Source organism: Podarcis erhardii (assembly GCF_964252035.2).
Source record: "Podarcis erhardii genome assembly, chromosome: 9".
NCBI lineage: Eukaryota > Metazoa > Chordata > Lepidosauria > Squamata > Lacertidae > Podarcis > Podarcis erhardii.
This window is the reverse complement of record NC_138512.1, coordinates 60,414,825-60,427,251: the sequence shown is the minus strand read 5'-3', so window position 1 is coordinate 60,427,251 and position 12,427 is coordinate 60,414,825. Positions and strand designations below refer to the sequence as shown.

The 12,427-nt window shown below is 39.3% G+C and overlaps 1 protein-coding gene across 1 annotated transcript in view; it reads right to left on the bottom strand.

Moving 5' to 3' along the window:
- The window catches only part of STPG2 (sperm tail PG-rich repeat containing 2), a 211,159-nt gene that overhangs the window by 184,269 nt on the left and 14,463 nt on the right, over positions 1-12,427 (bottom strand). The window contains exons 5-6 of the mRNA XM_081876928.1: positions 5,240-5,355; positions 2,863-2,974 (exon numbers count right to left, since the gene is read on the bottom strand). Coding sequence (XP_081733054.1) covers positions 2,863-2,974; positions 5,240-5,355 — 228 coding nt within the window. The remainder of the gene's footprint in view (positions 1-2,862; positions 2,975-5,239; positions 5,356-12,427) is intronic.

The window sequence follows — 12,427 nt, the reverse complement described above, 5'->3', positions numbered from 1 at the left end:
TATTTCTGTGCCTTTATGGAGCATGTGGGAAGATTTTATTATTTTTAAAAATTATGTTATATTTATATCCCATCTTTCTTCTTATAAGCTGAAGGTGGTTTGGCAAGGTGGTCCAGGATCAGTGAATTTCATGGCTTGAGTGGGGATTTGAACCCTGGTCTCCCAGGTTTTAGTCTAACCCTCTAAACTTCTATACTGAACTGGCTTCATTTGTAACAGTTGATCAGAACAAAGTATTTAAATTACAGCCTAAAATACGACTTTCTGATTTTGGGGGATATCCAAAATTAAGTAGAGATAGCAAACTCTCAAAGCAGATAATTTGCTTTCAGGGTGATACACTCACACCTCTTCCTTTCAAACAGCAAGAACCACAGCAAAAGAAGCAGAACGTCCACAGCTAAAATAAATATTAGCATATTTTAAACAATATTCAAAAATTCTGACAAGCTTTGAATATATTTTTAAGACATTTTTATACCAGACCAGGAATAATAGGAAATAGTCCACATTCCAAACTTTGATGAAAAATAAAACATTAAGGCTGCAATCCTGCACAAATCTTCCTGGGAGAAGGCCCAGTTAACAATGACACTTATTTCTTACCAGGCCTATATAGGACAGCACAGTGAAGATGGAATTTCCTTCAAAGAATAGATTTTTTAAAATTATTATTAAATTGTAAGCTCTCACATTTAAGGCACATAACATGCATTTCCTGAAGTTTGGGAAAATGGAGATTTCTTTTTAAAAAAATAATAATCAAGGACATTTAAATCAGTTGAGTACAATGCGACTGATTGACCAAAAATAATTATTATTACATGCAAAATAAATAAACATATCCTCTGATTTCTGGATTATTTGTTGTCCAGAGGTTAATTAAATCTGTAAAAACAATGTTAGACATTGATTGCACTTCTTTCACCTGCTCCAAGTACAAGCAGGTAAAGAGCAACAAAAGTCAGTTTCTAGAATAATATTATTCAAAATAAGCTGATTGCTCTCTGTGAGGTAACACTGTGTGTCCTGCTTAGGACGACTTTGCCTGTCCTCCAGGTACACCCAAAGGGCAACGTAGGCAATAATGACCCATCTGTTCACTACTGGCAACTAGAAAACTTCTAATGAAGACAGATGTGGGTCACCCTGTACAAACATGCTGCAGGGTGCTAATGAATCCTCCTAATGGTCACTACCTGCCAGTTTTGACTGATTGATGAACAAAAGGGTTAAGCTTGAAAAGCTAAGATGAGTACTACAGACAATCATCAGTCTTATTATGACGTCTCTTTCACTCTGACACCCTTGCTCTTTCCTGTCATCTTTCTGAGTTTAGAAAAATATATTCCTATTACTGATTCTGACAAATAAGCCCACCAAATCTTGCAAGAAACCCTCTCCTGAATGGAATGCATCATTTTTTTAAAATGCAGCATACAATTTTCCAAAGTATTGATAAAACATAAGTCTTTCTGAAATATTCAATACCAATCTGCGGCTCAACTGTACACGAATCGTATCCTGCACCCAGTCACCAGCAGCTCAACATAGCACAGCATATCTCATCAAAAAGTATGTTCAGGCTTTATAGAGTGTTTCATTCCCTTGCCAATCATGACATCATTCCTAATCTATTTCCTCTAGGAAATTTGCATGCAAAGTACCAATCACCATGCCTCAACATCATTGATGCAATGCTGACTCTACTATATATGACAAACATTTCTAAATAGTATCCCCAGCAGACTATGTCTACTCCAATAAGAGATCAGATAAGATCAGCTTTGGCTGGTGGCCCAGATGTGCCCCATCTGGACAGGTACAGCCTAACTTCTGTTGTCTATGCCCTGGTAACCTCTAAGTTTGATTACAGTAACACATTATACATGGGGCAGCCTCTGAAGGCAGTTCAGAAACTTCAGCTGGTGCAGAATTCAGCGGTCAGGTTGCTCAACGGTGCAAGACAATCAGAGCATATAACACCTACTCAGGAACTCCTCTCAGTCTCAAATTATTTCTTACACCATACTCCAGTTGCCCATGGTTTGAATTCTTCATGCTCTCTGATAAATTTAGCACTATTTTCTATACTTAAAATATCATGCCCATCCAGACAGCAGGCTTAGGCTCTGCAAATATCTACTGAAGGTGGGGCAGAGATCCTGCAGGATTGGCTCCACTACCCAATCCATCAAGAGGAACTTGTTTGACTGCAGAAAGCAGAGTCTGGTTATAATATCCATCAGATGATGGGCGGTAGAACTGAAGTCTGCAGAACTGGTGCCTGCAGAAAGCAGGACTGTTGCAAAATATAGAGCTGCTTTAGAGAAGCATACAAGACTCTTTGCAAGCTCTGAGCAGAGCTTTGAAGCACACAATCACCTACACACCAAAAAAAGTTCCCCTTATCAAGATACTCTCATTTTTAAAAGAATTATCTTACAGTTCAATCCTAAAATGGACTGGGGGGGTTGGATTAGATTACCCTTGGGGTACCTTCAGACTCTACAATTCTATGATTCAGTGAAGCCCACTGGGAAGAATGGGACCACTTCTAAAATCCCTTGCACCAACACAAGATTTTGTCCCCAGAAACAAACAATACTGCAATATTGTAACAATCACTCAGCAGTTGTAATTTGAAAACAGTTCTTTAAAACGCCGCACATTTGTTCTCAGCAAAATTCTATACAGCAGTGCTCTAATGACTGATTTCCACCACCCATTTGGATAAATCTTCTTTCATGCCTGAACTGAAGTATGTTTTCTATTTTATGCAGTTCTTCAAATCCTAGAATTCCTGTCCCACTATAAATAACATTTAAAGTACTACAAAATACAGTGTTGAACTGGCATTACCTTCTTTTCTTCCTGTAATACTATTACTTCATGATACCGTGGAACATAGAGGTCATATTTTCTCTGGTCTTCCTTTCTGATGTTGACATTTTCATAATGCACTGCGTTTTCCCTTTAGAAAGTTTGAAGAGATTTATGAGTCATCTCTTAAATGTGCCTGGGCACCTAAATATGCACAGTGAAAGCTTTCACCCTCTCCCCACAAGAGTATATTAGAAACAGCTGCTCTTTGCAATAACAGATGAGAGGCTAGTTTGCTCACTAATAGGCAGCCAAAGTTTATGTAGTGCTATTCTACGTATCCAATGAATTTCTGTTTTCATATTCAAGTTTCCTTGCCATAGGTGAACTACTATAAAAAAACACAGTGGAGGCAGAAGACAACCAGGAAGCTGAATAACCATTAAACATGGAAAAAAATGCCTCAAGTGAACCTAGAACCGCAACCTTGCTTGAGTATTACAACTTTGTGAGAAACCTTTGTTTCTTAACATTCAAAAGCTTCTTAGTATTGTCGGCTAGCATGCCCAAAGGTCTTGTTACTTTACATAACCACAGAATTTGGCGGGGAATAGTATCTAATTGTGCAGTACAGGATTCCAATCCCCCGTTTTTCTTAATAGAGCATGGTAGAAAAGGATTAAATTGGAACAGATGCTCAAATAGTGGAATAATGTAAATCCATTTACAGATAGGTAGCCGTGTTGGTCTGCCATGGTCAAAACAAAATAAAAAAAATCCTTCCAGTAGCACCTTAAAGACCAACTGAGTTAGTTCTAGGTATGAGCTTTCGTGTGCATGCACACTTCTTCAGATACATGCACACGAAAGCTCATACCTAGAACTAACTCAGTTGGTCTTTAAGGTGCTACTGGAAGAATGTAAATCCATATACAACTAAGAAAATTAATTTAATTAGCAACGGTAAAGCAGAGTAGTTTTAAGCTGCTCATGATTCTTTCTAGGATTAGTGTAAGAAACCCTCTAGCACTAACAATGTATTCAGCTACATCCCCAATACAGCAACTTTAAGCACCCCTGCTCATTAAACTGGTGCCAGCAAGGTGGAATCATTTCAAGTGCAAAAGGGACACTCAGAAAAGTGGTGTTGAACCATTTTCTTCCTGCTGTCCATCTTCCTAGGCCATTTTCTCACCGGCTGGCAATTAGCTGAGGTGACAGAAAAGAAACTCAGAGAGGTGCCTTCAAGGGGAAGTTAGTAGTCTAGGGCAGCTTCAGTACCCTCCACTTCTGTATCCCTTTAAATGAGGAACATTTTACCCACATCCCAGAGAGACAAATGGCCTTGGAAAGAAACTTGTCGCAGGTCACATGCCAGTGGTGGGAGGAGCAAGAGTCACACCACGCCCTCTCTTCCTTTATCTCTCACACACGTATACATTCCATCTCTTTCGCTTTTATCTCTCTTTCCTCTCCTTCTATTTCTAACTGCATCCCTTTCTTGCTCTTTTCTTCCCTGCACAATATGACGCCCACCAAAAAAAACAACCACTCCACAGCAATTAGGCTTAATTAAAGAAATTCCAATGATGTAAGTGGGACTTTACCTAAACCTAACTGCTATGTGGTGGACAATTCCTTTAGCATCTACCTCCTGAAAACTGCCCCCACCTGAGCGGCAATCCAACTGAGAGGGGAGGGAATTCATTTATGTGAATGAGAGGTTTTTTGTGATGTAAGCTGCCTTGTCACAACTATGTCCTAAAGGGTGGCCTACAAAAACCTTCACATAAATAAAATGGTTGCAGATGAAATTCTGAAAGGGAGGAAAGCAAAGACATTCAAGGTAGCTTGCGGGCTACAAACTGTGGAACAGGGAAATTCAGGGTATTATTTCAGGAGATTTGCCTCCATGCTTACAGGTTCTATGTATGGGGCAGATATGAGAAAACAAACTAATTCTTAATTCCTGGCATTTACTATTTAAAATATACACACTTTATTATTAGAATACAAACATACATTGTAGCATTTCAGCCTTAGCTTCGCATGCCTCGCCCTCACACACTTTCCATTTTTAACAACAGTGGACTTGTCATTTCATCCTAACCCAAAAGACTGTGATCAATATTAGCTATGGTTTGTTCACACCAACTTCAAACCATGGGAGATGAATCAAGCTCATTGCAAAGAAACCATAGTTAGGATTCACAACAGTTTAGGGTTCAGACACTATGACAAGCTGCAGTTGGGAAATGGAAGCAAATGTTTCCAGTGTCCTTCTCATACCCACACTAGAGGAGAGAAGAGGGACAGCATGAACCCAAGGCTTATTCTGGTTCTTTCCCATCAGGGCATCCACTTAGCATGACTTTCAAACAGACCCAGATTCTAAATTGTCTTAAGATGTACATACGGAATCACGTCATAATCTGCAGGTCCGGGGCCCTCACGTGGCTTAAATTCATGCCGCTTTTCTGTCAAATTGCCAAATTGCACTCCTTTATATTTCATGGTGGGGTAAATACAATCCTGAAAGAAAAGATTAATCAGCATTTAGCTTGTGATCAATATATTATAGCTGCCAAGCAGTTATTTGAACACAGGTCTCCCAAGTCCAAGTTCAACACTACTGTTCCAAGCTGGCTTTGATCAAATCAAATATTGCATAATTCAGGCCTACAGAAAGATCACCACTGATGCTTATTATCAGGTAATTTGCACCTCGTGTACATGATTTTATCCACAAAGTGACATCCATGAATTCAGATCCTATAAATTAACATACTTTTCATCCTTCTTCATAAGGAGCTGATCTGTATTTAAAAACAATTCATGACTGATTCCCTAGCTGAAATATAAATGGACTGATAAAAATAAAAGAAAATCCCCCCTCCCACTACAGAGAAGGTTCATAGATCAGTGACATGCTTTATCTGTACAATGGTACCTTGGTTCTCAAACGCCTTGGTACTCAAACAACTTGGAACCCAAAAACTGCAAACCGGAAGTAAGTGCGAACTTTTTTCAGAAGTCAAACATGATCCATTTTGAGTGCCACACTTCCGTTTTGAGTGTTATGCTGAGGTCCGTCTGTTTTTGCTATTTATTTTGTGTTTTTGCGGCTCTTTTTTGTTTTGTTTTTGTGACTGTGTGGAACCCAGTTCAGCTACTGATTTATTGATTGTGTGACTGTGGTAAAGGTAAAGGTAAAGGGATCCCTGACCATTAGGTCCAGTCGTGGCCGACTCTGGGGTTGCGGCGCTCATCTCGCTTTACTGGCCGAGGGAGCCAGCATACAGCTTCCGGGTCATGCGGCCAGCATGACTAAGCCACTTCTGGCGAACCAGAGCAGCGCACGGAAACGCCGTTTACCTTCCTGCTGGAGCAGTACCTATTTATCTACTTGCACTTTGATGTGCTTTCGAACTGCTAGGTGGGCAGGAGCAGGGACTGAGCAATGGGAGCTCACCCCGTCACGGGGATTCGAACCGCCAACCTTCTGATCGGCAAGCCCTAAGCTCTGTGGTTTAACCCACAGCGCCACCCACGTCCCTGTGTACATTGTTTATTACTTTCATTTTATGGATCAATGGTCTCGTTAGATAGTAAAATTCATGTTAAATTGCTGTTGTAGGGGTTGTTTTTAAAAGTCTGGAACAGATTAAACCATTTTGCATTACTTTCTATGGGAAAGCGCACCTTGGTTTTAGAACAGACTTCCAGAACGCATTAAGTTTGAGAACCAAGGTACCACTGTAGAAGGTGCCAAGTTCAATCCCTGGCATCTCCAGGTAGATCTGGAAACGTATCCTGTCTGAAACCCTGGAGAGCCACTTCTCAGTGCAGACATGGCCAAGGCACATGGCCAAAAGCCTAACATGGTATAACTTGCTTATGAATTCTTCATTCACCTTTGGCCCTCTAGATGTGACTAGACAACAACTCCCATCATTCCTGACCATTCATTGGTCATACTGGCTGAGGCTGATGGAAGCTGGAGTCCAACAACATCTCAGAGGGCCACAGGTCCCTTGCTAATGTGACCTGACTGAATGAAAAGCACAAGGGTAAACAGTCAGTTATCTCTATGAACAGAAGGGAAGGGAAGCATCTTATAATATCATTATGAACAGGACTATAAAGTCTCAAGGACCACGACTGAATCTAGTACTTCACAGTAATGGGATTAGAGCACCATCCAGTGGTTTCTGGAAAGAACTTTTTTCTCTCATAGTATATAAATGGATAATCACAACTATGAAGAACTTGCCAGTTAGCAATCAAGATTGCTTTTAAATACCTCTTTGTGTAATGAGATAATACTGAAGGGTTTAATTTTGTTCCAGAGTCCTATGTCCATATTTAGTGTTTCTATATCAACTTGCCTGATAAAATTTGTTTAAATTGTGGGTAAAGTGAATGCATAAGTACCTGAACCCTTTTCTAGCTATTGGGATTTGTAATATTTTGGAGAAAGTTTCCTAAAGTTGCGGCATACTTGAGAGGTGTGCTCAACTGAAGTGAATTCAAATGTTGAAGAGACTGGGGCATTTTCTGTTATTTTTCTCTCTCCTATTTGTGTTCTTTTCACTGCATTTAAGAGTGGGGAAGGGGAAGTTTAATAGCAAGTCTATTCTGGATCGCAAGCAGAACACTAGGGACACAGTCGTATGAGTCATGTCTCCTGGATTCATCTCCCACCTCAGCCCCCACTCTCATAACAACCTCACCAGTTTCAGTTGATCTCTGCCTTTCTTACGTTGCCCCCCACAGGGAATCAACCAGATCCTCATATATTAATCCTTTTATGTTCCTATTAAAATAACCAATTAGTAAATCATCTAAGGAGGGTTTGGGAGGGTTGCCAGTTTGGCCAGAGTTTTTTTGCAAAAAAAGTGAACAGACCACTATTTGGTGCATAAACAGATGTCAGTGTGCTAGTTTGCGTTCCAATAATAATGCCTTCAATAATGGCTTCCAGAGGAGCCATTAATTCCTCCCAGATTTCCACAATCATGGTTTTTAAGGAGATGTGTTTTGCTTCAAACTCCTTCCCAAGTACGGCATCCAGGTTTTTTTCTTTTTCAGTTGCATTTTTTGCTGTTTTAGAAGGGATGGAGCCCATTTTGTCTCCTTCTCCACTTGTTTCTCTTTTGACACAAAGAACTGAGCTAAGCTTCCCTGTTTGGAGCAAAATTCTGCCGCAGACATCTCCTTGGACAGATAGTGTAAGATGTTTTGATAAATGCTGCACTTATCAGGCAGACTGTAGCAAAATTTGTTCTGTTCTTTAGCAGCCATTTTGGTTTCCATTTGGCCATGCACCCATTATACAGTTTCTACTATATGAATATGTACCTTTTTACTCTAGTCCTTGACACCTGAGATATGTGTTTTCAGGGCCCACCTTATTCTTGTAACAGTAACTTATTTAAACTGTTTTTAGTATTGAATTTTAAAAGTATATTTGCCTGCTCTGGAAGCTGACAGTTCTCTCTCTCTCTATATATATATAAACTGATCCAACTCTACCTCACCCATCTTTCTACAATATTATCTTCAAATGGCACAAAACAGATCTGCCTAGATGTAACACATACCATGTTCATTAGAGTGTTTAATATTGGTATCCAGAGTGTTTAGTACTGACTAATACTTTCCAGTATTGCTTGCTTCATAATGGAGTAGTAAGTCTCTATATCACATATTGCACTTAACGTTTTTCAATGAAATGAAGAAACACAAATGACTTCTCTGATAAGCCCACAAACTGACACATTGAAATGCAGACTGAAATGCAGACATTAGTTCTATTTAGCTCCTGCCATTTTCATTCCCATATGCATACTTCTGCCATCTTTTCTCCTAAGATCCTCTGAAGCCCTAATTATGGGAAGTGTGTTTTATTATGCACTAGTTTTATTGGAAATATTAAACTTCTTAACACATGCCCTGTTCCATGAGTGTACATTAAACCACATAGTATCAAGGATTTAAAAGTCCATAAATATTTATAATTTGATTTTTTGTTGTTGGTGGTGAATAATAATTTCCTAGCTTCACAAAAACTAATAATTAACCACAACAGCTGGATATCTGCAAACTAAGGATAGCTTTTAAAAATATTTTGCTTTTCTTGTTAGAGTTTCACATAATAGCAGGAGAATAACTGTTTCAATACAGAACTCTAATTCAATAGCTAAATGTTTGTAAGTGTCCATGAAGAAACTTTAAGGTCAATATATATTTGACATTTACAAAGAACACTTTAGTGAGTCAGATCCAAAAGCAATTTTAACAACTACAGCCTATTCTTTTTCAAACTCAATAAGCATGAATAACATTATTTCCTTCTCCATATACAGCTTAAGCTTTGCATTAAAAATAATATAAATTGACTGCTACTTAACACACTAACCTGTACATTACTCAGGTAAAATACCCCATGCATAATGGAATTAAAAAACCTTTTAAGAACACAGGCAGACTGAAGAATAAATTGATGCACTCTTAACTCTAAATCACCACGCTCTTTTTGCCAAGAAGTGTTGACAATACCAACTTCAAGGTCGCTGTCAACTTGCTATGTCATTAGCAAATAAAATATGGTTTAATTGAAGCAAACTCAGCAAGGAGGTGCATTATTTTAAGTGAACATTGCAATATAACTTGAAGAATTACTAATCGCCACTCCTGTTGACAATAAAAATGGATGGAGGTGCTTTGAAACTTTTTTTCTATGACTTTCCCGTAATTAAATATGGAAATAGATATCATGAAGAATTAAAAGTCCCAGAGTGCATTAATTCTGGCACTAATGGACTGTCTTTCAGTGCTGCAGCGCACAGGTAGTTCCCAGCATGTTCTTGCCACTACCTAATCCATCAGTGTCAGCGCTCTTAGCCAGAAAGAGTAACGTGGAAAACACAGATTTGGGATTACATCCCACGCTGCCTCAAGTGGAAACAACTATTTGTCACATCTCAGAATGCTTGGGTAGGAACCTTGCTTAGTTATTAAATGTTTTGCATTTTGCAAAACAGCCGCTAGACACTTTGTGTAATCATCATCAAATCTCCGCACACAGACATTGTGCCTGAAAGAAATATGCTTTCCCAAAACAGACATTGCACATTTCTATTTTAATCAACATTCGCCACTATTTATAACAGCTGGAGGTTTCCAATGATCTTTCTATAAGTATACACTGGTAGCTTTAATGTAAACCTCACTATTTTGGTGTCTTGTTTATCCCCCTCTTTTATTCCCTCTTGAAATAATTGTCCACACTCTGAAGTCAATTCTGCGCTCCAGATGAGATTACACTTACGGGTTCTAGACTTTCTGTTGAGGGCTACATTCCCCTCAGAAGTAATTGTCAGGGGCCGAAAGCTGGCAGTGGGTGGGGCTGGAGCCAAAAGTTGGTAGTGCAGACCTTTTCTCTGCCAACTTTTTTCTCCCTTGTTGCTTGCCATCCCCATCTTTCCCATCCAGAGAGCTACCAGGAAAGAAAAAGTTAACTTTTGCTCTTGCCAGAGGGCTTCTTAAAGGGTCTTCCGGTCCTTGCTATTAGCATATAAAGCCCTGAAGAACTTGAGTGAAAAATTTAAGGAGAACGTTGCTAAAAACACGAAGACCCACAGCAACCAATTCTTCAGAAAAGGGCAACCAAAATGATCAAGCAACCAAATGATCAAGTTGGACACCAACTCGAGCGGGTTTAGAAGAGAATTAGGCAAATTCGTAGGCATAAAGGCTACTAGCAATAGTTTTGCTCTCCGTGGTCAAAGGCAGTGAGCTTCTGAACATCACTTGCTGGAAACTGCAGGAGTAGAGAGTCCTCCTGAGATTGGGGGCTGTTTATGGGTTTCTCACAGGAAGCTGGTTGGCCAATGTAAGAACACAATGCTGGAATGAGCCTCATCCAGCAGACTTTCCTTATGTCCTTATGGGAGAATGGAAGCGGTAAAAGAAATGAAACATTCCTCCCACCAGTCCTCCAATGAAAATTCTCCCCCGTCTTCTAAGCAGTCTAGAATTACATCTGTATAATAATAATAATAATAATAATAATAATAATAATAATAATAATAATTTATTATTTATACCCCGCCCATCTGGCTGGGCTTCCCCAGCCACTCTGGGCGGCTTCCCAAAAAATATTAAAATACTGAAATACATCAAACATTAAGCTTCCCTAAACAGGGCTGCCTTCAGATGTCTTCTAAAAGTCTGGTAGTTGTTCTTCTCTTTGACATCTGGTGGGAGGGCGTTCCACAGGGAGGGCGCCACTACTGAGAAGGCCCTCTGCCTGATTCCCTGTAACTTGGCTTCTCGCAGTGAGGGAACCGCCAGAAGGCCCTCGGTGCTGGACCTCAGTGTCCGGGTAGAACGATGCGGGTGGAGACGCTCCTTCAGATATACTATACTGAGGCCATTTAGGGCTTTAAAGGTCAGCACCAACACTTTGAATTGTCTTCGGATATGTACTGGGAGCCAATGTAGGTCTTTCAAGACCGGTGTTATATGGTCTCGGCGGCCACTCCCAGTCACCAGTTTAGCTGCCGCATTCTGGATTAGCTGTAGTTTCCGGGTCACCTTCAAAGTTAGCCCCATGTATGTTTTCTATCCAGGCTCCCTAATTAACTAGGATTTGAAATCAGGTTAAGAACCTATTTAATATCAGTGATGATGCGATGATTAACCATCGTCAAAGCTGGATAAAGTTTGTCCTGGAGTACTGAAGAGCTGGGGAAAAGAAATATATAAATCCACACTGGCTCCCATTCTCTTACTCATGATTACCAATGTTACAATTGTCCATGTCTTTGTAACTGATACCACTAACTCCAATAAATTGTGTAAATTGCCTACCCCTGTTCTCTGTGACACACAACTTAGTCTGTAATCACACACTTATCTGGAAGTAAGAATCAATCAAAGCAATGGCACTTACATCTGAGTACAGGAGTACCATTAGAATATTATTTTCAGCATTGTTTTATTGTTACAGTGTACTTCAGTCACAGTGTTACTTTGTTAGCACAAGATAACAAAGATTGCTCATCCTCCCCTCCTTGAAAAAATAAAAGTTTCAAGGTTCTATGATTTCGAGAGATTCTCCTTTCTGGCTAGTCTTTTGAGTTTCTGATTTTGTTTTGGGTCATGCTGTTTAAGTAGTTAAATAACTGGCTTATTGTTTTGTATATTGTGTTTTGTTGTTTAAGTATGGAAATAGATCATTGTTAACCAACTAGTAGATAATTTTTTACTGGATATCAAGATTTCAACTATTTAGCTAAATAAATATAATATTTGGAGCCAAATTATATTGTACATAATTCATAAACACAAAGAAATCATGGATGCATCTACTGAATCATGTATGACTTTTCCAATACAGAATTATTAATCTTTTAAAAAGGTTAAAGATTTGATTTTTCATTCTCTTCATCTAACATAGTAACTCAACTTGAGTAAAGTAAAATGCACTCCATGTTTTATGATGCCAAAGACAAGTAGTTCATTTTAGTGACTCTGCTGCCCCCTAATGCATTGACTGAAAAAGCATATTATAAGGAACAAATGGAGAATTCCAAGT